The 26,310-nt window shown below is 43.9% G+C and overlaps 3 protein-coding genes across 3 annotated transcripts; 1 reads left to right on the top strand and 2 right to left on the bottom strand.

Moving 5' to 3' along the window:
• Positions 1-1,195: 1,195 nt before the first annotated feature.
• LOC311318381 (flotillin-2a) lies at positions 1,196-14,488 on the top strand. The gene is made up of 11 exons (XM_084449703.1): positions 1,196-1,367; positions 4,117-4,198; positions 6,859-6,949; positions 9,430-9,553; positions 10,154-10,272; positions 10,381-10,494; positions 10,623-10,742; positions 10,840-11,054; positions 11,232-11,415; positions 11,549-11,698; positions 12,477-14,488. The coding sequence occupies exons 1-11, from the start codon at positions 1,319-1,321 to the stop codon at positions 12,513-12,515; spliced, it is 1,287 nt and encodes a 428-aa protein (XP_084305829.1). The 5' UTR covers positions 1,196-1,318; the 3' UTR covers positions 12,516-14,488.
• A 659-nt stretch (positions 14,489-15,147) lies between these two features.
• On the bottom strand, positions 15,148-18,204 carry tbx16l (T-box transcription factor 16, like; the record flags this gene model as incomplete). Its single annotated transcript, XM_084450191.1, has 7 exons — positions 15,148-15,277; positions 16,267-16,337; positions 16,574-16,720; positions 16,969-17,133; positions 17,393-17,495; positions 17,780-17,942; positions 18,117-18,204. 7 exons carry the CDS (start codon positions 18,202-18,204, stop codon positions 15,148-15,150), a joined length of 867 nt encoding a protein of 288 aa, XP_084306317.1.
• Positions 18,205-19,385: 1,181 nt separating this feature from the next.
• On the bottom strand, positions 19,386-26,244 carry eral1 (Era-like 12S mitochondrial rRNA chaperone 1). The gene is made up of 11 exons (XM_084449324.1): positions 26,060-26,244; positions 25,508-25,678; positions 25,210-25,337; positions 25,018-25,095; positions 24,802-24,848; positions 24,643-24,704; positions 24,434-24,546; positions 24,031-24,345; positions 23,781-23,930; positions 23,488-23,568; positions 19,386-22,573 (listed from the first exon to the last, which is right to left on the bottom strand). The coding sequence occupies exons 1-11, from the start codon at positions 26,163-26,165 to the stop codon at positions 22,451-22,453; spliced, it is 1,374 nt and encodes a 457-aa protein (XP_084305450.1). The 5' UTR covers positions 26,166-26,244; the 3' UTR covers positions 19,386-22,450.
• Positions 26,245-26,310: the final 66 nt, after the last annotated feature.

Genomic DNA, 26,310 nt, shown 5'->3' on the forward strand with positions numbered 1-26,310 from the left:
TTGCTTCGTGTAAGCTAATTTTTGAAACGAGCAGTGTGCAAATTTAGACACAGGCGAGTGTCGTTACAGTACGCCCGCTGTAGGCTACTGTAGTGTCAGAGAGTTTTGAGAATAATTAAACGCCATAGAAATCTGTTGTGTTACAAAATGTTCAAAATGTTTCATATGCTGGGTGAGCGGGAGCATGTCTATGTGCATAGCCCAATGGTCTCACAGCCCAATGGTCCCACAGCCCAATAGTCCCACAGCCCAAAGGTCCCAGAGCTCTATGGTCCCACAGCTCTATGGTCCCACAGCCCAATGGTCCCACAGCCCAATAGTCCCACAGCCCAATGGTCCCACAGCCCAATGGTCCCACAGCTCTATGATCCCACAGCCCAATAGTCCCACACAGCCCAAAGGTCCCAGAGCTCTATGGTCCCACAGCTCTATGGTCCCACAGCCCAATGGTCCCACAGCCTTAGTAAGTCTTAGTAATGTGGGACCAATGGGCTGTGGGACCATTGGGCTGTGGGAACATAGAGCTGACCCCAGGTGAGCAACTCATTGGAATGAATGGGCACCCACCTTTCAATGCTGTATCCAGTTATCTTAATACATTCATGGTTTGGACTGGCATAAAGTGTCATATACGGTAGTATATAGTCAAGCATAGGTAGTCTAATGCGCTTGCTCATTAGTTTAATTAATTAATAAATTAGCCTCCATTGATTTATTTACAGAAAGCTGTCGACTTAACGAACACTGCAAACATGTCCTGTCAAAACAGAGGCGGCAGACATGGGAGTGCACCGCACAGCCCTCCACCGGCTCCAACCGGCAGCTGCCCATTCAACCCGTTAATTTGGAGGCTCAGGAGCGAAAAACCCCCACTTGGCCCATATCGGCCCCCGTGGAAGGTGCCCCGTTGTCCGTATGTTGGGTGGTGCATGAAACGTACGCCCGTGGAATCCACGTTTCCATTTCCACTTACACATTGAATTAATGCAATATGTTTAGAATAATAACTGTTGTTTGTTTTTGTTCTTAATAGTAGCCTACTAGTAATCGACCTCGTAGATTTGGAGGTTGTGACACAATATATACGAATACGAAAACCACCCCCATGATATCTATCCCACGCCACAACGCCCATCTACCACTGATGCGTTAAGCAAGCTTCTCCATTTTGGACAATCCAGGGCTAGGGGACTTGGCTCATTGAAAGGAGGAGGGGCAGAAGCCTGCTGGAGAGAAAACTGTTGATGCGAGGTTGTCGTCGGTTGGGAAACACTTTTGAATAACCTACGATTTGGTCTGGATTCAGAAACAAATAATAATGGGAAACTGTCACACAGTTGGACCAAACGAAGCCATTGTGGTTTCAGGTAAGCTACGTTCCGCTCTTTTCACTCTAACTCTCCAACCATTAGGATATATATTTTTCGTACGAAAACATCGTCCGTCGTAGTACTAACGTAGCCTGCACAGTAATGACTGCTAACCGCATGCTTTTAATCTTTTGATTACTGTAGTTGTAATCTGTTTATTACTACGGTAGTTGCATTTAGATATCACGGCCATGCACATGGCCTACTGTATTAGGCTACCTAACGTTACTGATTACATGTTGTAGGCCTACATCGGGAGACAGTAGGCTACATGAGGAATCAGCATCATGAGCGAGGTGCCTGTTGTGCCGTTATCGAGCGATATCCGTGCAGTCCGCTGGGCCTGTATTTCCAATCTCCACCGCACATGAAAATTATTTAAAATCATGTCATCCAGACATACAAATCAACATTGCACATACAAACATTTCCACAACAAACCTAGTCCTTACACTAAACGTTTATAATTGCATGCATACTACTGATGCTAAATATCATCTTGTCAGTGCTCCTGCATTTGTGGCCAGTTGAGAAAATATGGGCCTGTGTTTAAATTGTAGGGATGCTGGATGTTAGATTGTAGGCCTAAGGACGTTGGTCATGTTCCATTCCAGTGCAATGTCATATCCCGTAGTTTAGTAAATGGTCAACTAAACTGAACTGAAGTGGGGTCAATGCATTCATGACACTGCACTTCGCAATTTTTTATTAATAATTTGTTTGTTTATTGGCTGTCTGGTACTGCTTTTTCTGTTCCACATGGCACGTCAACGGTAACAAACAAAGCAAAGTTGACGTGTTTTTATGGGTGCGGTGAATTGAATTCTTCAAATTCATTCCACTGGAGGCCTGTAGTATTTGGAGTAGGCCTATTGCATCTGAAATATTCTGAGCAGATAAGTAGAGCAGCTGTGGCAATAGATCAGTCTATTCGCTCATGGATTAGGCAAGACCATAGGCTTGCTACAAACACTGGGTCCATTCAGCTCCACACCCTTTCCTAGTTTCATTTCTGTCTTGTTTTTCAAAAATGGGAAGATTACTGTAGATTGATAATAATGTTGGGTTGTTTGCTTTTCTGCAGCGGTGCAGAAAGGCATTTGTCTCAATATGCTTACTGACTGGCACATAAAGACAGAAAGAGCCCTTCACTTTATACAGCTGGGATTCTCCTGCATGGTCTGCAATATGCATTAGGCATCATGCAAATAATAAGATAAGATACAACTGGCCAACCAAGGTTGGACATTTGTCTTTGGTTTTGTCACACAATAAAAGAACATAAAAAGCAGCAAGGAGAATTATACCTTTTATTTGAATTAAAAGCCCTATTTCATATGTGAGTGCTGTTTGAATAGTTGCCTATTTCCAATATCTAATGATCACTATTCACTAGTATATTTTCCAAACATGATTACTCACTGAGATTTTGTGTGATGGCAACACTGTTTAAAATAGACAAATTCCGTACTGAGTTCGATGCCTCTGAAGTAAGATATAGCACAATATGTTACACGATAATAGCAAGTCTGGGATTATTTGCAGTAAAGACAAGCTGGCCCCCTCCGTGTGTGTGTGTGTGTGTGCGTGCGCGCATACGCATGTGTTTATCTGAGTGTGTGCGTGCGTGCGAGCGAGCGTGTGAGAGAAAGAGAGGGTGTCCTGACAGCTGAGAATGTCACATGTCAGTTCCCAGATAAAACTCCCATAGTGCTGCTGTGAGCGTTGAGTATGTTTGCATGCTGGCTATAGCACTGCATTTCAGCTGATTTTACTGATTGTCCACTTTATGACACTGTAATGCAGGCTCCACATTCAACAATAAACACTTTGAGAGCTTTACAACAACATATCAAATGTATAGCTTTGCTCCATGGCGCTGTTCTGTGGTAGTCAGTTTGAACCATGACAGTGGCTGTACTGCACCAGAGTGGAATATTTTCTTCCGTCTGTGCCAACCTCAGATAAACTCAGTTTCCTCTGATCTGGGAGTGAGTGCAAGCACGCCTATCTGATTCTGGTTTCTCATCAGTTTGAATCTGTTTGACATACCCTTCATACCATATAGGCTAATCTAATTATTTAATCGGAAGAATTACTCTAGGAAGTTGAAGGTTTAGATTTGAGTAAATGCCACAAAAAATGGTGTGCGGGTGTTTGTGGTTCGTTTTAGCCCACATTTTGTAGCACAGTTGCAGCACTAGCTAAATGACCTAGTTTTTCTAACTACAAAGATCTACTCCTCCCATTTTAGTTCAGTTCACCAAACCAATGCTGTTTTTCCACCACATTTTCAAGAACTTGACTTGACTCTACTCGCTTTTATTTTTTTCACTTTTCCGGAGTTCAGGCGTTCAAGACCACGCCATGCCCACACTGCTTCAATGTCAGTGGGAGGTCCAGAATATTAGTGCAATGAGAGAAACAGTGAGGAAATACAGTAGTATACATTGACATCATAACATTTATGCTACTATTGCAAGGAGTCATTACATTTCTTTATTTCACTGTTCACGCCTATTCCACGCCCCCTGCGTCAACGTCAATGGGAGCTCCAGAATATTTGCGTAAAGGGTGAAACTGTGAGAAAATAGTATTCAATGACATGTTCAGCGATGTTATCATAACATGGAAAACCCCAAAAATCGAGGAGAGTCGAGTTGAATTGCTATTTTTAATGCAGTGGAAAAGCGACAAAAAAGTATGGCCGTCAATAGACCCAGGCATTTTATCTGCTCCTCCACAGGTGGCTGCTGTGGCTCAGATGAGAAGTCCTACGTGGTGGGAGGCTGGGCCTGGGCCTGGTGGCTCATCTCTGACACCCAGAGGTAAGCCCTATCACTCTGAGGCCTCGGCTGGGCGGCAGGGCACTGTAAGCTACATGGCCTCAGGCCTGAATCCTGAATCTCTCTTTTGGGTGGCAGTGAATCCTGGATATTCCCTCACCGTTTTTACACACCCATTGATCAACTTCAGTGTAACTATACTGTACTCACCCAGTTGACAGATATCTGAGCTGGATTCTGGACAATCACATTTTCACCTGCATGAATTAAACATTGTCCAATGCCATTAGCAGCTAATGTTTACGTGTGAACGTGTAAACATATTGCGTCACAGCAGTCAGCTGCTCTTGAACGCAGCCTCAGTGTGCCCACAAAGTGCCAGTACAGCACTGGAAACACAAACATCAGGTTAGAGAAGGTCACGTTCAGTTCATTACACTCTACTATTGCCAGTAATCAAAATATACGATGCTGCAAAATATGATGTTGGCAAACCAGTTATATCAAATGGAAACAGGATAGAATGTATGGTGGTCATATATTATGTCTTAGATTAGCCTATATATCGTATTAATGTAATTTATTCAAGTCGAATTTTAGAGAAACGATTGCCACTTTTGTATTGTTATTCCTGTTTTATTGAATGTGTTTGGTGTATGTTGCCCTCTTATTTCTCTCTCTCTTTGTTTGTGCTGTGCTAACCTGCCTTGCCATGCCTGGTGTTGTTGATCTCACCCGTCTCTTCCCCAGTGTGTCTGTGTCTGACTACCTTTAACTCCAGGGCTATGGCTATTAAATAACAGCCTTTTGTCTGGTCGCTAGGATGTTTGAACGTACGCCTCTGAAATCTAATCTTATCTAAATCAAGCAAAGGGATGTCTCAAGGCATATTCTGCTTGCAGAGTCTCTCAAGAAAGTGATTATAGTTGTTGCAATGGGCCTCTTTCAGTCTGCCACCCCAAAATGCTACCCTTCCACGATGTCTTAGAGGAGGATGATATGAGGAATGGGGTGGCTGTTCTCTGTTGCAGCAAGCGTGTGAGTCCCCTCAGTCTCCACTAGCTGTTAGTTGGCTGCGATAAAAGACCCTTGAAAGGGGCGGGACTAAGAGGCTTGGTAGGTCTGAGTTCCCGGTAGTGATGCAGTAATGCTGTTTGTGTCCAAGCCCGATGACTCATTGATGCACTTACTCAGATGGGAGGCAGAGACCAGGGATATCCGGGAGGAGAGGACTCTTGAATGATGCGGCACTCAGCCACCTCCCTTTCCAAGATGGAGCCTAATACTGGGAGCGCCATTAGAGAGTGGTTCAGCTCTAAACTAGAACTGATCAATATTGCTATTATTTGTATTATAGATTGGGATCATGTAAAGTATGCTTTGTTGGCTTCGAAAGGTTTGGGCAGTTAGTAATAATTCTAGGTTCTCTATAGCCTGGCTCCAGCCCCTGAATCTCACACCCACTGTAATTTGCCAAATGTGATTCAGGGTCTGGTATTGTTCTCGTCCAGAGTGATTTCTCGGTTGGAATTCCAACCAGGCCAATCAGGGTCCTTTGAATGTGATGACAAATGCTAGGGGATGAACTAATTGAGGACTGAGGACTCCTCTTTGGCAACGCCCATCTCGGAAAATGGCTTAAATGGGAGCACTTTCAGACTGAATAATGAAGTGAAACGAAATGGCAATTCAGGCTATGTTCTCTATGTTAACCAAGAATCAGCCTTAAAGTCATACTGGAAATTATACAGGGTCTTGTTTGAGCAGACATTCTTGTGTAATCTCTACATGGCCCTAATCTCAGAGTGAGGGCCCAATAATGCTGCTGGTCAACCCAGCATTGAGGCTTTGTGTCCTTGGGCCTGGTTTTTGGCTCCAGTCTAGACCAGCGGTGCTATGACTGTACAAGCAGTGCTACCAGATGAGAACGCAGCAAACTAGATAGTCTTGGTTCTTCCTGACCGTTTACGAGTGTCTTTACCCCCTCTCCCATCCCCTTGACCCCTCGATACACTAACAGCTGTTACTCACTGTCCTGCCTCTCCTATTCCCACCCACCTGCCTGCATAGACTGTCTCTGGAGATTATGACCATCCTCTGTCGCTGTGAGAATATCGAAACCTCGGAGGGTGTCCCATTGGATGTGACAGGGGTGGCTCAGGTAATGCATCGCTAAAGCAAAGTAGAGAAAACAGGTAGGGAACGGTGGAGACCAAGCAGAGCCAGAGGCGAATAGGTGGACAAACTAACAGGCTAACGATAACAAATGTGCGTTTCTGTTTTTCCCTCTTCAAGTCCTTCTCTCCCTCTGCAGTGGAAGGGAGAGAGAGTCAGCTGTCATTAACCCTATATGTGCTTTGCTACACAGCTAACCTTTGCGTCACTCCTATGGGCTTTGGCAACAGGGTACCCAAAACGAATGCTTGAATAAGGGCCGCTAATAAGGTTTGCATGGCAATATCCCAGCTTTGACCCCCAAAAAATAAGCAAATTTTAATTATTTTATTTTTTTAAAAGAAAGAAAGAAATGCAGCCAGTCGTATGTGCTCTCAGAAAAGCATTCTTTACACCCTGTTGTCCTGGCATTGGAGCCCTTGAATGTTGTTTTGTTTTATCCTTCACTCCTGTGTTCTGCCCCTCTTTTAATTTGCCTCCCCTCAGAACATGCCAATTTTTATTTTTATTTTTCACATTCTCCACAGGATAACCCTTGAGATTATGACCCTGCAGCCCAAGTGTGAGGATGTAGAGACAGCGGAGGGTGTAGCTATTACTGTCACTGGTGTGGCACAGGTAATTCACCACATCTTCTGGGAATGCCTCTTTCAGCTCATGGCGGGTTTCAGCCCCCACCTCTCCTCCTCCCCCTGTCTTTCCCACCCACTGTGCTCCCCCTTGGGATTAAAGGTGCTATAGCCATACCCGAGGGTCAATCATTCTCCTGAAGAAGTGACCCCCTCGCTTGCTTCATGACCTGTTTGTTCTTAGCATTAATGGTTAACAAAAGGTAAACACTCATCTTCCTGGGCTGAATCAACCTGGGATCCACACACATAGCTTTCTGAGTAAGTCTTTCAGCGATGTGAGTGGTCTAGCCTGTGCTATGAGCAGGTCAGTGGATCTCAAACAATGTTTCTACCCTACTGTAGTAATGTCTATAATGAATCTAAAAGATGTCTGTTAACCACTGTGGAGAATTATTGACCCTCATGTCAAGGCGGAGAATGTTGCCAACCTGTAGACAATTCTGCTTTGAATGGTGTCCTCCTGGCAGGGGTTCAAGGCAGCTGAGTCAAGCCTGTCATGTTTATTTTGCATCCCAACATGCATTTCTTCCATGTATTTTTAATTTCCCAATGTTCTGATGTTGATTTAATTTTTGTTTCTTCTCCTTCTGTGCCAAATTCTTCAGCCTTCAACATCATAATTACATTTCCTCTCCACTGTTAGTATGCACTGAAAGTTTGACCTACCTCTGATTTTAGATATAATATGTCATGGAGATCAATTCAATATCAGTTTAATTTTTGTTCTTCATTTTTCTGTTTCTTTTGTAATCGCCATTACTTCAAATGATCCATTGATGATGTTACCTCTCATTTGTCAGTTGCATGATATTTATTTTCTGGAATACAACCAGGGTGCCACTGTCAGCAGTTACATTCTCTCATCCCAGTTACATTCTCTCTTCCCATGTTCATGAGTGTGTTGCCCTCCTCTCCCAGCCTGTCAGTCTGGCATGCCCACAATGAGCACACTGTCATGACCAGAGAGTCTCATCACGGGTCTGTTTGCACCATTCTCAAGCCCCTTGTGCAGGTTTCTGTGGAAACAGGATTTATGTGGCCTAAAGTAGAAGTAAACTACTTATTTATTATGTGGGCTAATACAAAGGGACTAGGTAATAGGACTGTGTGCAAATCATTTTGTCGCTGTATTTGGGCGCTGCATTTTACCTTAAACACACCCATCTGATGTAGATCATATTTCTTTTTCTTTGCCCAATTAAAAGATCCAACAGGCAACCCTGTGTTTGTGAAACTGGTGGAGTGAGTTTGTCTCTTGGCAACCTTACTCTCTGGCTGTAAAAGAAGACGAGGCTTCCATTTTATCCATATAATCGCAGCTGCCAGTGTGGAAGAGATCACTGGGAATTGTTTGTTACAATAAGTATTGAAGTCAGGAGAGGAATCTGTGGATTAAAGTCACATATCCTGTCTTCACAGCTTCCTGTTTTGACTTAGTACGGTATGATCACATGTCAAGAGCATGCCAGAGGAACAGTGCTTGCGATGTGGGGAACTGGGGGTGGGAATTGGAAGCCATGGGTGGGAAAAGGTCCAAAGGGGAGGGATCATCATGGCACGCACCCACATTCCAGTGCTGGCCTCACCACAGCTCCCCCTGCTGTCTCTGTGAGGTGGCCTGCTGGTTGGATGCCTGTCTGTCTTGTCTGTGGGCATTTATAATCTGTGTCGTCTAGGAATGATTGCCAGTTCCCCTTAGCCCTGCATGTTGTATTGGACTCTATGTCCAGACCTCTCACCTCAGGGACCAGCTCACTCTCTTTCCTTTCAGCTGCAGATGGTTCTACAGCTCAGAGACCCCTGGGCCGTCCATTCTTTTGTTTACTAGTAGAATGATTCCTTTTTCTGTTCTTTTTTTGTCAATAACATTTATAGATGAATTCTTGGTCAGAGCCAGTAAGGAGTATCTCCTCCGTTCTGTTGACTTATTTTATCCCCAGTTTAACTTCAACTAACTTATTACAAGACCCCATGATCTTGTAACTATGGTTATAATGCATGTTTATGTATGTGGTGAAATTTAGTTATAACTCGACCTTAATAAGCATAGATGTATAAGTCTTGAGATAAAAGTCAGGATTAATTAGCTAGTATGGATAGATGTTTCAAAGAGACTCAGACTGGATTTGACTGGAGAGTGAGACTGTAAAATGATCCCCAGCCTAATCCACACCCTAGATCAGCCTCCTGGCCAATCGACATTTCACTTCTAATCAGTGAAGTCCATGGCAGTCTAGTCTTATTCAGACAAGTCACTTGTGATTTTCCACAATATGATCCCAAAAGATGTGATACATTTCCACTGGAGATATTGGAAAAGACACATAGAACAAGAAAATTAATGTCATTTACCAACTATTTGCTAAAGTTCAGTTCTACATTAAAAAAAATGGTTGTGTGCACAGTATGTTGGAAAAGGCATGTGTTCTCCCAGATGACGGATGTACACCTCCACCATCCTTCTAGGTGAAGGTGATGACTGAAGATGAGTTGCTGGGTTATGCTTGTGAGCAGTTCCTAGGGAAATCTGTCGTTGAGATCAAGAGTGTCATCCTGCAGACGCTGGAGGGCCACCTACGCTCTATCCTGGGTATGGATATTAATGAACACAGACAGAGACAACTGTTGGAGTAGGAAAAATAAGCACTCACTTACCTTATGCCGGGCTCACACTACAGGATATTTAAGATCCTAAGCAATTTCGAAATCGGGTTACATCACGCACATAAGGAGAATCTTAACAGATATTCTTCTTGCGCATCTCAAACAAGCACACACAGCAAGATTTGAAAATAACGGCTCATCACACACTACAGGATCTTATCGTGCCCGAGGGAGCAACGAATCACTGGTCTCGCTGTCTCACTTGTAAAGTCGGGACGTAATAATCTTAAATATCAAACGTTTGATATTATCGGGGCCGCTCTGATGGGTCTGCGAGCCGATCGGGAGGTATAAGATTGGATCTGTGAACCCCTCTCATTACAAGATAATCTGGGCCGATCATCGGCCCCGACCAACGTTCCAGACCAGATTTCTCCTCCGATTGTCGGGAGGGGTGAATCGGGGATAAATCGGCCCAAAAATCCTGTAGTCTGAGCCCGGCTTTAGACTGACCTCAAGTTGACAAATGTAGGAAGTCATCGTTATGGTGAAAATCTTCCACACTGATGCAGGCTGTGTGTTCCAGGCACTCTGACTGTGGAGCAGATCTACCAGGACAGAGACAGGTTCGCCAGCCTGGTGAGGGAGGTGGCGTCTCCCGATGTAGGCCGCATGGGCATAGAGATCCTCAGCTTCACAATCAAGGTTAGGCCTGGGAGGGACGATTTAGCTCCTGTTTTAGCTCTTTGGAGGCTATTCACTCTTAATACCTCCACAGTGACAACGCTGACTGTTGTGGTGTTTCCCTGACAGGATGTTTATGATAAAGTGGAGTACCTGAGCTCCCTGGGGAAGGCCCAGACTGCTGCAGTACAGAGAGATGCCGACATCGGAGTAGCCGAGGCTGAGAGAGATGCAGGGATCAGGGTAAGGGGAGTGGATGGATGGATGGATGGAAACAACGGAAAAGGTAATGCTACTCGTACACACTATTGAAAACATTTAGCCACTCTGCCTCTTCATCCTTCTACTCGTTCACCTCCCTTCCCCTACAGGAAGCTGAATGTAAGAAAGAGATGATGGACACGAAGTTCCAAGCAGACACCTTGATGGCTGACTCTAAACGAGAGCTGGAAATGCAGAAAGCCTCTTTCAACCAAGAAGTCAACACAAAGGTATCAGACCGGGAGCATTCGTCGCATCGATAGCGTCTTCACTAATTGTGAAATGTTAAAGAGCTTCCGCCAACCCCTACTTTCCCCACCCCTGCAGAAAGCTGAGGCTCAGCTGGCCTACGAGCTGCAGGCGGCCAAGGAGCAGCAGAAGATCCGTCTGGAGGAGATCGAGATCGAGGTGGTCCAGAGGAAGAAGCAGATCACCATCGAGGAGAAGGAAATTCTCCGCACGGACAAGGAGCTCATCGCCACGGTGAAGAGGCCCGCCGAGGCCGAAGCCTACAAGATGCAGCAGCTGGCCGAGGGACACAAGTGAGGAAGCCTGCGCGGCTCCAGCAGTGTTCTGCAAAGGAGTCAAACTGTGAATGTTCTGGGTGCAAATAACGTGGGACGTTGACTGTGGATGTGTAGTAATGAGGACACAATATAGCTTTTGTCGTCTGAGTTTATCAACCCTTCTCCCGTCTTGCTCTCCGAACCCTTGTCTAGGATTAAGAAGGTGCTGCTAGCGCAGGCGGAAGCTGAGAAGATCCGTTGCATTGGTGAGGCGGAGGCCGGCTCCATAGAGGTGGTGGGGAAGGCGGAGGCTGAGAGGATGAAGCTGAAAGCTGAGGCCTACCAGCAGTACGGGGAGGCAGCCAAGACTGCCCTGGTCCTCGAGGCCCTTCCCAACGTCAGTGAAGCAGCCGCGCACACACACACGCGCAAACAAACGCATGTATCAGTGGTACTGGGATGATAAACTTCTCACAGTTTAAAGTTTTTACCGCTGTTACTGAGATCATATCATGATTGTATTTATACAGATCGCAGCCAAAGTGGCCGCCCCCCTGGCTCGGACCAATGAGATCGTCATCCTGAGCGGGGACAGCAGCCGTGTGACTGGGGAGTTGACCCGCCTATTGGCTGAGCTCCCCGTGTCCGTCAACGCCCTCACAGGGGTGGACCTGACTAAGGTGAGTGGGGCACTGTTAGACTCCATGAAAATCAGTTGAATGTAAAGAGGTTGTTTCACATGAATGCACTGCAGTTACATGCATTCCACTTCTTCGGTGAAAGCAAAATCATTCTAATATACAGTGTTGTAGTACTTGAGTTCTGATTTTCAGGACTTGTGACTCGACTTGGACTTAAGCACTGATGACTCGGACTTGGACTCAAGCATTGTCTGCATTCGGACTCAGAAGTTGGAGACGAGGACTCTCGTCAGTGTATTTTTTTCCTTTTTTATTTGTAGGTCAGCTCTATGACTGTGCCAGAGTGGAGCACGGAAGAGTATCTTGGAACTCGACTCAGACTCGACCTTGATGACTCGGACTCGGACTAGGGTAATGGGGACTCAACTTGGACTCAGGTAATGGGGACTTGGACTCGGACTTGAGATTTAGTGACTTGACTACAACACTGGACTCGACTACAACACTGACCAACATGTTTCTCTTCATGTTTGATCTGACATCTTCATTGTCCATCCGACTCTCCTTTTTTCCTTATAAAGTCAGCTAACCCACTCTCTTCTCTTTTTAGACTTGGGCGTCATAATATTTGATCTTTAACCTTATTTATCTCTTAATATCGTATCCCTAATCTTATGCATCTTGATTTAACCCATTTTACTCTACATTGCTTTTTTAACAAAGTTGTATTATAGTTATTTTATTCTTTGTCTCTGTATTTTAAAGTAAATAAAATGCATTTATTATTATTATTATTGTTGTTGTTGTTTCTCCACAGATCCCCTTGCTTCAGAAGTTGACTAATGCCCAAGCATGAAAACAACCGTTTTATTGGCTGTGATCCCAATGTGTCTACATTATGCACTCTTTATATCAACTGCCTTTGATTCAGAACACTTGAATCCAGAGTTGTATGTACACGGTCAAGACGCATTTATCGTCCTGTTGCCTTAGCTCTGTAGGACCAGACCATCTGCATGTCCCACTGTCTTCACCCATCTTCAGTTATTTTCCTCTTTTACGCCCCATTCTTTTATATTGAAATTTTTTTGAGCATTTTACATAATTGAAGTATTTCCTCATCACCCATTGTGTCATTCTAATGTGCAGTGCCTGTCCACTAATTAAGTGCCCACACCTTAGGAAGAGTAATTGCTTGGCTATTCTATTGTCTATTGTTACAACTCAATGGCAGATGTAGAAATGTTGTCCCCATATCCTTATTTCACCTTCTAACCAGTAGCAGTGTGTGCGTGTGTGTGTATCTGTATAAAGCCATGCATTGTTGATATTAGCCTTAAAAGACCTAGGAGTCCTGTGAGGGTTTCAGACCATCTATGGATTACCTTGATCAACAGATCTCAGAGATGAGGTCAAACACGGAGCTTTAACATCTCACCTTTGTCTGTTTTCCTGTCCTATTAGAATGTAATTTGACATGTAGGTGTTTTGTAGTCAATCAGTGGTCACTGTTGTACAATGTAATGTCAGCTTAACTGTTCAGAGTAATGTCAGGTGTTCAACTTTGGGTTTTACCTCCACATGTGACTCCTTACTCAAAGGATTCTACAAGGTGCTGCTGTCTTCTAGTAAGAGTAACGCCACAACATTTTCTGTTCTAGACGTCTCGATGGCCATTAGTCACAATTATTTGTTAGTTGTGCCACATTCCTTACACAACCAGTTTTCATTGCAAGACAACATTTTCACAAAGACAACAACATTGACACGTTGTTTTTTCATATATTTTTGCATTGGTTTTTCTTTTGGAATGGAAAAATGAGCTTTGTATGGCAGTCTCTTCCTTTTTCAGAACCTCTGACCTCAAGTTTGAGTAACCTACCTTTTTATACTAATCTACCACCTGGTGGTATATCTGGTCTAATGGATATTGTCAACCATTTAATCTATATATATTTTCTTGTGTTTTTATTGTATCAAGCTCCAGTTGAGTGTTGTACCATAATGGCTGTAGATGACATCAGCATGTCGTTAAGGTTATGACCCCTGCTCAGATAATACAGTGGCGATACAGTGGTCTATATTGGCGTCGTTCATCAACTAATTTTATATTTAAAGCTTAATGAAGGTAACATAAAGTAATGTGACTTAAAATGTTTGATATCAATTTGCCACAGATGAACCATTCCCCTCATAGCCGATAGACTTCAGATATGAATGCACTAACTCTCCCCTTTCACTTTGCACTAACTCACCCCGCAGACCTTCCATAAACAGTCAGAAAGAAGGTTCAAACTGTTACACTGGCATAGTTTTGTCAAAGTTGTTTGATCACATTTTAGTACAATTGGCCTATTGTAAAGCCCTAGTATATGGTTGGTTGTACAGGAAATTTGTAAAGAGGGAAATATCCACTCAGAATATACAGGGCCAGTTCTGCAGGAAACTCAGATCCAATATCTTTTTTTTGGCCTTTATATTTTGTGCCATATTTGCATCATTCATTGGATTGTGTACTGTCATTTAGAGGCAGCTTTCAGAAAATCAACAGTGATGTAGAATACAGTTGTAGACCAAACATTGTAGGCCTATACCTTTACTCTTAGCTTTAACTATATATAGAGTATATAAAATATTTACATTTATCACACATCATAGAGACGTATCTTCAAACTAATGTGTTTACGTGAATATGTTGGTTTTGGATCTCTTGGACTGTTATTCTGGAATATTTAATCCAGAATAAATATTTCAGCATGTGTACATGTGACACTCAAATCTTCCTGTCCTAAGTATTACTGTGCTGCCCTCTAATAAATGTTAAACTGTACCACCTTTCCAGTGTAATGTTTCTTATTGAAAATGCCTCTGTACTTCATACTGTATCTTGAGTAAAGAGTATTAATAACAGTTTATATTGCAAACTGTAGTTTTCTGTCAGTAAAGAATATGCATTTGAACAATGTATAACACAGTAAGAAGGAATGTATTTTATGGCTGTAATAACAAAACACACCAGTTTAGCTCAAGTTTAACATAGAACTTCACTTCCCATTCTGATCCTCAAATGAAGTCAGGAACAGGTGTCTTATAGGGGTACTCCAGAGAGGAGGGGGCTCTGGGGTGCACATGGCTGTCCCTCAGGGGCCCCACAGAGCCCATCAGGCTGTTTTGGAAGAGCCCCATGCTCTGGACTGGCAGGAAGTGTCCTGCAGGCTCCAGTGCTGCTGGGTAGGGCTGGGTCCGCAGCTCTCTGTCCGGCCTCTCATACTGGGCCTGGAGCGCTTTCCCAGGGCTCCCGGAGGCTGAGGCCCCTCCCCGGCTGTGAATCCTGTTCAGGATGTCGTTGAGGGGCCAGGGGCTGCCAGGGTCAGAGACGGGGGTCTTCTCCAGGCAGCGCAGGGCGCTCTCAGAGAGGTGCATCCTGCTGACCTTGGGGGGCAGGGGGTGGGGGTGGTCAAACTCAGTCTGCTGCTGCTGCTGGAGCTCTACCTGGTGGTCTGGAGGGAGGTGGTGTTGTGGGGGGTCTGGAGCACAAAGGCCTGGGTGGCGAGGTGGTCCCCCTGCTCTGCTGCTCTGTAGTGGGGGTCTTCTGAGGCCAACAGACCCTGTGTGTGTCTGGCCCAGTATGGTGTGTGACAAGAGAGGAGATGCGATGTTTGGAAAGCCTGTAACCCTGGCATCAGAATGCACAGGGCTGAAAAGATCCACATAAAAAAAATTATATATAAATCATGCAATGTCATATAACGTACTTGAAATAAGACGCATGTCAGTTGTGGTATCATCATCCAAGACTGAAGTGATACCTGCCTACCTGCTGTAATCCCTGGCGGGGTGCATGCTATAAGAGCTGTGAGTCCTATGGCCATGGGCCCACCCCTCCTGGCGACAGGGCTGGGCTGCGGCCCCCCGGTTCATGAAGGCAGAGATGAATGGGTTTGGGGCAGTCGATGACGAGGCATTGTCGAGCCTACACTCTGTTTCCTGGGAATCCACTGAGCTGGACACTGTGACGTCATCTTCATCGTCTGTGACAACAGGTCTGGATGCTGAGGAGAACGAGTGGAAAGGACAGAATGTAGTTATCTTGATCTGATGAAAGGAAAGAAAATACACCTGCTGGATATTTTCCTTCTTTCTCATTTTCAAAAATTCGAACTTAGCCTTTGTTTTACTTTGCACTAAAAGAAAGAACTTTACATAAAATGTATCTAGGACATAAAATGTAATTATGAATTATGTGTTTTTAACAATACCATTTGAAGATTTAATCTGTTGCCGTCCATCCACATGTTGGTTAGAGATAATTTTATCCTTTTCTCTGAATCTGTAAAGGAAAGTTGTCAATCTATTATTTTTCTTAGGGGCATAATGGTCAAATAATAATAATAAGAAGAAGAAGAAGAACATATATTAATTAAAATTTCTCTTTGACTTTTCTCTCTTTCTCTTTGTCTACCCAGTGCCTCTGTGACCATCTATTGAAGTGTAGTGCATCAAGTAATTCAAGTGCAGTTAATGTCATTAAGAGTCACAGTAGTGGATTATTTTGTGGAGTTCAACAACAGTTCAAAGAGTTCACATTTGGAATACAAAGGACTCACCTCTTTGTGTTCAGCCCATTGACACGAAAGCCTTTTGCAAATGGGTTGTTGTCTATCTTAAGCTTTGTTATCTGTCAGGAAATAGAGAAAGTACATTTAGTGTGCATGAGCAGGGAGAAAAATAATGAATGCAGTGTGCATATTCAACCTCAAGATGGCAGCCAAACCAACTCTTTCACTGAGGTATATCACAACATCTGGAAGTAGCCTACATATCCCACTCGTTTTAGCAACGATTAAACTGTATTGACCAATGTTGTAACCAAACATGGAGTTCATAGAACATAGACCATGCAGGTGTCTTTACCTCAGTGTTCTGATAGGCAGTGACAGCAAAAAAGGCAGCCTCAGGGAAGATGAAGCGCAGGTAGCCTGCTGACGAGGAACTGCAGGGGCCCGAGGACTGGACTACATGCAGGCGTGGCAGGTACTTATGCATGGAGTGGAGAATTACCTGCAGACATGGAAGTGTATTTGTATTCTTTATCAAAGCTGTAAACAGTAAGCAGCCGTGTCTCTTTAAGTAGCCTATAATATCCACCCTTTGTGTAACAGGTGAGGTTCAAAGTGTCAAACTTTCCATGTGAGAACAATGGAGATAGGTGGGAATCCACACACACCACTAGCCCAAAGAAAAATACCCCATGTCTAGGGGGCAATATCGTTTTTGAAGTCTCTGGACTATTCTGTCACGCGTCTTACCATGCCATTGGAGTTGAGTGTATTGTTGGTGAGCTTGAGCTTGTGGAAGGAGACTGGGTACTCCATCCACCTCTCCCCCAGCGAGGGTGAGTCTGGGTGGACGAAGAAGCGGTTGGGCATGTGAGGCTCGCTCATACCACTCACCTCCCAACAATCCTTGGACCACTGCAGAGGACATTGGGGAGAGACAAATGGTTACATCTCCACTACTGCAAAGGCATGACAGTTGGATGAGTTCGTTTCTTATTGGTGCTACAAGCTGGCCTTTGTGTGTGTGTGTGTGTGTGTGTGTGTGTGTGTGTGTGTGTGTGTGTGTGTGTGTGTGTGTGTGTGTGTGTGTGTGAGAGAGAGAGAGAGAGAGAGAGAGAGAGAGAGAGAGAGAGTCATGATTACATGATCATATAACGGGGGCAGGACGAGATACCTTGTACTTGTTATCATCAAAAGGGACCATGTCCATCATCAGCACGTACGTCGCCCGAGGGTTCAACCCCGTCACTGTGACTTTGCAACTCGGAAACATCCGCCTATGCAGTAATACAACGACATGTATTCTGTTATCTTTAGTCTAGCGGCTAGCTTACTCGAGTGTCAGGGCATTATGACTAGTCGCTGTCTGTTTACTGTTTAAAGTAATTGCAATCAATCAGACAAACATAAAGTAGGCTAGGCTAGCTTACATATCTAAAGAAAATATAGACCAACGAAATTATGTAGACGCTTCATTATTACATTAAACTGGGTCATGTGTGTATACTCATACTCATAAAATACGGAAATAGAAATAATTGCACGTAGATTTATTTATTACCTTCCCGTTTTGGTAATGAGCATCTCCGTACCCAAGTCTCTGAATTGTTCCCAAAGCTCACGGCCCTGCAGAGACACCCGGACTGGAAGGGATGACAGTTCGGTCTCACTTCCAGCCACACCACCGTCCCATGACTGTCCCAGGTGAACCGTATCCTTCCAATCTATGTACAGCAAACGTTTTCTTTATTCCAAAAACGCTATTGACTTTAATTGAACTAAACTAAACCAGTCTGCAATTACTCAGGTCATTACAGAAGAGTGGTGACTGATAGATAACCATTAACTAAAAGTATGTCTATCTCTAAAGGCCTATAGTCATGTCGAATGAAACCTACCTGGTTGTGGACAATAAGCATAGTTCTTGGGCTGAGGGTTAAATGGGTATGAGTAGTCACACAGTGGCCTCTCCTCATGCAGAAACATGGTCTTGAATCTTCAATGCTGTTATGATTTACTCCAAACTCCAACCAGGCATCCTACCATCTGCACTTAAGATGTGACCAGGTCTACTCTAGCATCCCCAACATTCCCTCACATATGGGAGAGGTGTGTGGGAACTGCAGGGACTTCAATCAGAGTCCCACTTTGATCTTTCCACCCCTCTTCACAGTTTAGGGCAGATCTACATCTTGTGTGAGAAGTGGGGGTCGGGGTGGGGGGCATGAATAACTGGGGTTTCCCTACCTCAACCCCCCTAATCTCAGGCTCTCACCCCCTGACTGCAGTTTGTCACAGGTTTGTCTTACTACAGGAAGCTGTTCCAGCTCCTTTATTGTATGGACTCCCTAGACAGTGTCGGTGGAGAGATGTGTGGAGAATGACACGTCTCCCCTGCAGTGAACACCGATCTGTCTTTGGTCTGGATAGAGGTGTGGATGGCTTGGTTGTGTCAGACATGTTCTGAAGTGTCAAACACCTCTTGGTTTCTTTGATGACATCAAATTTAGTGCAAAAAGATACAATGTATCTGTGGTTCAGGACACATTTTGGAATAATAACTTGTGATACAATTCAACATAGTAAAAAAGTGTGAAATAATTATTCAAAGAGACATTTTATATTACAGTCTGTACCCCAACATGTGGGAGTGGGGTCTATATAGTACATGGATCAAAATCTACTGTTGTAATAGTAATGTACTTTATTGATCCCTGAGGGGAAACTGCAATGTTACAGCATAAAAGACGACAAAATCAGATACAAATTTACAGTAGATAAAAAATATTAGATACAAATTAATTTTGAGATATATCTAGCTGGCTTGCCAGAGAAATTTCATTTTCTTTGAATGCAATCTAGAATTCACAGAAATGTCCATTTATTTCCACCACTGATAAAGAGCTGGAGGGACACCAAGCCCCCCTGTGGCGACGCCCAGATAGGCTCTCCCTCTTTATCTGCTCGCTCTGCCCAAGCACTCCCACCCCCACCCAAACTGGGAGCCTGTTTCTATGGAAACTGAGCTAAGTTGTCGCCCCCACATAACCCGGCCCTTACCCCAAACCCTGGCACCCAAAACACGTGCATCATCCAGAAAGCCATTTACTTTATTTTCTTGCATAAATCTAATGTCAGTAGAACTCAATTTCATAATAGCAAGAAGACTCAATGACACTTTTACGAAACATATACAGTTGGAATTAACCAATGATTAACTTATTAAGTCTGATTAACGTATTAAGTTTATTGAACACACAGTCTGCAAAGTATGGACACTTTCAAGACATTATTTTTTCTGTTGACCTTTTCTATTCTCTCTGAACCAATAGGTGTTATTACTGGTTTTATCTTAAAAGTCAGAATATTAAATTTTTCAACAAGTAGTTAAGGACAATATCTTCAAATGCACTAGACAGCAGCCATATTATTACAGTGAATGTTTCCAAAGCCAAATTAGGAAGAAGTTGCATCAGTGTTAAAATATCTCTGATCATAACTTTTATCAAAAGTGCAGGATGAATGAATGACTGAATGGGGGCAAAGCAGCAACATGTGAAGCATCTGCTGTTTGGAGACAGATAGGGGGGCAGGCTCCTTATTGGTTGAAGCCAACATGGGTTTGAGCATGATAAGAAGTCCAATCTTGATGTCATCACCATATGCAAATGAGCTGGGAGCCTTTAAGTGGTGAGCCGGGGAGGCACCTCAGCTCAAGCTGTCAGGAGGCTGTGAACAGCATGGAGACATGGAGGCCATAAACAGAGCATGCTGGAAGAAAGCATCATCAAGCTGTTATTTAACACTTCCTTTAAGATCAGGAAAGGATCCCAGACGCAAAGGTGAGTACTTAGCCCAGTTGGTATGAACCTGTGAGGCTATCAACCCGGCCTAATTTGACGGGTTTAATCAGGGGAGGTTAGGGGTCGTAGCCAGAACAGCAGTTGATGATGGTCCCATGAGGTTGGAAACTTTTTTAACTGCACTTCTTATAGATCCTATTCAACCAATGTTGTTTCACCATTCTATTTGAGTATCTTAAATCAATTCAATGGATAATGTTCAATTTCATAGTTCTCATGGAGTATTTGATACGCAATTTGCTGTGACTATTGTGTTATTCTAGGTGTATAGCAACTTGACCCCTCAGTGAATAATCTCTCTGACAGCTTTCTCAAATGTACTGGAATCCATTACTGTCCATTTTGGTTCTTTGTGCATATGCAACTTGACACCAATCTTTCCCCATCTTGTTCCTACAGGAGTATTTTTTCCAGATGGTGATATATGAGACATGATGTTGGTGCCCTGGCCAGGATATCATCATATACTGTAAGTTCGTTATAGAGACACTACAGTATAGATGATGTACTATCCAGGGTTTCATTCCACCCCCAGTCATTATCAGCAGACTCAGACGGGGGTCCCTCTGACCATTGGAAGCCAGAGGGGGGCAATCAAACCGTTACCATTACTGAGTTTTTAGTAATGGTAAGGGTTATACTGCCTCTGCTCACAGTCATCAGGAAACACAATGAGGAAACTTCTATTGGGCGTCTTAAAATAACAGGTCAACTGTTGTTACAATTTTGTACATTTTATTTAAATTAATGTTTTCACTTTAATGATGATCCAGAAATGCCATTTCATTCTGTTTTGGCCAGCTGTACTTAAAGATTAAGTGTTGTGTTTTAATGCTTAAGTTGCCAAAGTGAGATGTGGTTAAAGAAGACTGTAAAATAAAGACTCAAATCAAAATCTTCCAATTTACTATTTTGTTGACATAGCAAACATAGCATAGTTTCATCCATCCATCTTCTTCATCCGCTTATCCGGGGTAGCATAGTTTCAAATAATTTTATTTCCCATATTTATCACAAATAGAATAGTAGGCTACATGTACTGTACACATTTGTATGCACTCTTAGAGGTGCTGCTATGAATTTTAGGACTGCAGTTGGTTTGTCTAAACAGGGATCTTCAGACTGTAACTGCCTGGCTAATCAATGAAGAGCAGCTGTAGGGAGGAGCTGTAGGGAGGAGCAGTACTAAGAGGCTGACACATATCCAGAGTGCTAACACTAGCACTAGTTTTAGTCCAGCTCTCTGCTAGCTAGTGCTAGTTCTAGTCCAGCTCTCTCCTTGTTAGTGCTAGTTCTAGTCCAGCTCTCTGCTAGCTAGTGCTAGTTCTAGCCCAGCTCTCTGCTAGTGCTAGTTCTAGCCCAGCTCTCTGCTAGCCAAGCTCTCTGCTAGTGCTAGATAGTGCTAGTTCTAGCCCAGCCCTCCGCTAGCTAGTGCTACTGTAGTTCTAGCCCAGCTCTCTCTGCCCTTGCTTAAGGCCACAGGGCGCAGGCTTGTTATTCATCAAGATGCCCTGGATAGAGTGACCGCAGAACAAACTCACAGCCAGGAGAAATGAATCTAATCACCATTATCTGACCCATTTTTACAGGCAGGTTAGTGCTCCATTTTGCCTTCCATTAAAGAGACAATTCAGTCCCCAGGGATTGGGCTTTGCGAGAGAAACAGGGGAAAAGGAGAAGATAAGAGGTGAATAGAGAGTGAGGGAGAGGCTCGAGGGAAAAGATAGGCTTTAAGGGCAGCTGACGGGCTAGGGGTGGTTGAGCGTGTGGAAAGAGCAGGGGCTGGATAGCACAACAGGGACATTTGACAGCACATGACTGTGCTAGTCACTGTTCAATTATCAGCAGTCCATGTAAGCAGAGGACTACAGCTACTCTAAGTGAAAGGTTCTGGAATCCAAAGATATAACCAGCATACTTTCGACAGCTCTCATTGTATTCCTCACCACAATCTACATAAATTGAAAAACACGTCCGCCAAAATAATTAGTTTAAATAAAGCTTGTCTTAAGCAGGTCATATTCTTCAAAAAATAATGTGGTTACAGAGAACCAATAAAAACAAAACATTTAAGAGCAGTGCTTATGCAGGGATCTGATCACCCGTCAATGAAATGACGGGAGGAGTAATTGGGAGCTGGTTCATAAGAGAGGGAGGCTGCAGTGGGTGGGTGAGTCAAATGCTTCCCCACGAGTCATTCAAGCTGAGTAATAAGCTCTCCAAGCTCCAATCTGTAGCACAGTTCTGCCTCAGGTCTGTCCAAGAGTACCTGTGAGGGATGGGTTCGTAGGTGTCCGTTTCCGTCTCACTAGCAGGCCTGGACCATCATCATCATCATCATCATCATCATCCCCGTCTCTCAGTTCTCTTCAGTTCTTCAACTTCACCGAGACCCTCAGTTTGACCTCCCTCAAGAACACACTGCTCAGGTCCTCCCCTGCCTCCTTGGCGATCCGGGCAACCATGTGGCCTGCCTGGCCAATCACCATTTTCTATTAGCATGAGAATAAAAAACAGAAAATACATAAGAAGCTTTGTACGGGATGTTGAGTAACTGTAACTGCTACACCATATCCTAATGCACTCTGTCATGTCAGATAGCAAAATTGCTGTCTGTTGGATCTGTCAGACCAGAGAAGCCAGACAATAGCAAATCCAACCCACAAAACAATTAGAACAGACACTCCACTATGCTGCACCACACAGTCTGTTACACTTCTTTTTCTTCCTTATTTTGACTCACAGAAGACTTTCCCTCAGACCGCTGTTTTAATTATTTTGACAGAGGTAGATAGGTTAGGACACACACTGAAAGTGGGAACATCGTGGGATGTTAGGATAGGGTGTTAAACACCTAAAGATTAAGAATTAATTTATTCTTTATTTATCAAATAAATAAGTCATTTCTACACTTCCAGAGAGAGTAGTCTGGGTCATGCAGGTCAGAGTGACTCAATGTTCTGATGTTTATCTGTGATCAGTGAACACGGCACCACTGCAGATGGAGGTCCACATTCATCTGTGACATTAAAAATGGAGACTTCCAAAAAACACACACATATTCACCAAAGAGCACACTCCCAACTTCAGGTGGGACTGGGCATATCAGGGTGACGGGACAGAGATCTCACATAGACGTGTGGGGGGCAGGGCAGTCAGAATACACCTCCTCAGAATCTATACACACACTGCTAGGGCCATGGGAAGGCCACACCCACTGAGGATGGGAGCCCACTAGTATTGTACATGCGCAAGTGCCTGTAGCTTCCCTCTCATTCTGGTCTCCTTCCACCGCCGTCTTACTCCGATGTAGGTTAGTTATAAAGCTAGAACTTTCACAACACTAGGAACATGCTGTATGTTGATGAAATGCTGAAAATTGGACTGAGAAATACAAGACACTTACCATCTGACTTTCTTTCATAACGTAAAGTTTCACTGCTATGTCCAGTTCCCCATTTTCTCTGTCCTCCCACAGGTTAATGGACTGGAATGAAAGGGAGATAAGAAATATAAACAATCTTGCATGATTTTCTATTCCTAAATATTCCTTAAAAATGTAAGTATTACTGCCATGACAACTATAAACCATTGACTGGATAGCTGTTGGATGGTAACACATTGCACAATGCAAAAAATATATCACATTTGTATGCGAGTTGAAAGGTGTACTGTCTAATGTATGCGTGTATAGCCAACCTGTGTCATTGTGTAGGGCACTTCTTTGGGAAGATACTCCAGAAGTTTCTCCCTAACGATGTTGGTGCAGACCTCCTCAGGAGTTTGGTCAGTAAGGACCTCGCTGTGGTACTGCCACGGGTGCGGCTTTGCCTCCTCAACCAGGTGCCTCTGTAGAACCAATGAACACAAACAACAAAATCTGATCGACCACTCATTCAGACGAACCTACAGTTTCTGGTTATTGTTGTTGCTGAAAAGCTAGCCTTACCTTCAGAGCCTCCACATCCTCCCCGTCCACTGCAGAGAGCATGAACACGTCCTTGAAGTGAGACCAGCCCTGCTGGATCCTCAGGGCCCTCAGCTGCTCTCTGCTCAGTCCAGACTGGGCCTCGCCGCCATCTTCAGAGCCCACATCAGGCTCCTCATCATCAGCCTCCGGTGTCTTCGCAGCACTTACTGGCCGCTTGTCAGCCCAGGGAGGCTTGATCACGCTCCTGACCGGTGTCTTACGCCCATTCACCACACCGGCAGTCAGCTCTGCTGTGAGCTCCAACAACCTGATTTTATTCTTCAGCAAGTCAACCTGAAGGAAGGAGGAGTCAATTACACAATTATCACTAGTCAAAGAAAAGAAAAGGTTGTCAGCATATCCTAGGATATGGAAGCAATACCTTATTGAGGACCAATATGGCTGGGGTGGCTGGGTGTTGGGCCAGGCATTTCAGCACCTCAAAGTCCAGCTTGTTGCACGTCCACTTGTCAGATACATCCACTACCACAACCACTGCATAGACAATGATGGCACAATAAAAAGGTATTCAATGAGTCTAGCACTCACTCCCTAAAAACCGTTATGAGCACTGAGGGGGTCATGTCTTACCGAGGTCAGCTTCCTTGACTGTGTTCCAGGGGTCCACTAGCAGAGACCTCTCCAGCTGGTGCCTGTGGAGGACATACAGTCAATGTCCAACTTGTAGATTAACAGTCCTGGCCGGCCATGCCAAAAGCAGTTCACCACAAACAAAAGGAAACAAATCACCTTTTGACTTTTGATGGAGTGGTGATTCCTGGGGTGTCCAGTAGAATCTAGAGGAAAGAGAGAGAGAGAGAGAGAGAGAGAGAGAGAGAGAGAGAGAGAGAGAGAGACACACAGAAAGATATGTAATGGATACAAGACAGGTTTGTGTGAGGTGACGTCATGTGAGCTGAACACTGGACAACATGAAATTCAGGAATCGATGCAAATAACACTTACAATTTGTGTGTCACCTTCTGTGAGGACACCAAGGGCACGCGATCGTGTTGTGTGTACTTTCTTGGAAACAGCAAACACCTATTAAGAATCAGGTTATCAGAACTGACATTAGCAAAGAATTACCATCAAAGTCACTCCTTGTAGCCTATAGCGGTGAATTAATTTAAGTCCAGGTGAGGGGAAGATGACTACCTTTCTGCCAAGAAGCTGGTTGGACAAGGTGGACTTCCCTGCATTTGGGGCACCAATTATGGCAACCTTTAAAACCTTTGGGTCTGCTGGCTGATTTGGTTTTTTCACCAGCAATGATATTTGCTCACCTGAAAAAATAGGAAGGGTTGTCAGAACAGTATGCAACGACGATAGGTTAAAACGCCATACTTGTATATTAGATGAAAGAGCTGTTAATGGATATCCAGTGAGAGATGTCTGGAATGCATGTTCAGTAACCCGGCCCTGTTGTTTTCAGAGGCAGTGTTATGATGATTACCGATGTCGGGCGGAACTGAGGCTGGACAGTGATCAAGGCTGCCATCTGTCTCCGTCGCTTTGCTTTTCAATAGTCTCCTCAGAAACGCATCCGATCCAATAAAACAGACAGGAGTGAAGCGGCAACCGATCCCGTCATTCCTCCATGCACGGCGGGCAGTGCATCCTCCTCCTGAAAGAGACACATCATCTAGATCGATCTGACTAATCTGACAGTGCTGCAGCAGGTAACGTTAACGAGTCTTATGTGACGCAGGAATAATTTTGCTTTGGCTCAATAGGCTTACTAGCTATAAAGTTCACAGGGTTAACGTTGGCTGGCATAGGGGTATGTTAAAATGTGTGTTCCTACCTCAAAATGGTTTTGATTCTGGCTAATATTAAACACAGTTATCTGGTTCAAACTAGCACTAGTCCTAAATTATGTGATGGTTGGAGAAGATCGACTACACAGTTAAGAAAATAGAGATGCTAGTTAGCTTAATAATTATTCATGATTGTTGAATGATTTGTTACAGTAGCCTAGATAATACACATAAAAAAGCCAACTAACCCATTCCAAGAAACGGTGACGCATTTTCGAGTGGCACAGACGAGCTAGACACTCTTGAAAAACAGAGCGATTTTCTGATAATCGAGCTGTACACACGTAAAGCCATTAATGTGATAGATATACATCTATAAATTAAGAGACTATCCAACTCGCAAGGTTACATCGCGTGCTTATTTACTTTCACATTGTCCAAAGAGCGCAGACATGTTGGTTTAACAAACGAATGTTTTGCCTTTGCAAGAGCGTCCATA

This window comes from Borostomias antarcticus, assembly GCF_949987555.1.
Source record: "Borostomias antarcticus genome assembly, chromosome: 15".
In the NCBI taxonomy this organism is placed as follows: Eukaryota; Metazoa; Chordata; class Actinopteri; order Stomiiformes; family Stomiidae; genus Borostomias; species Borostomias antarcticus.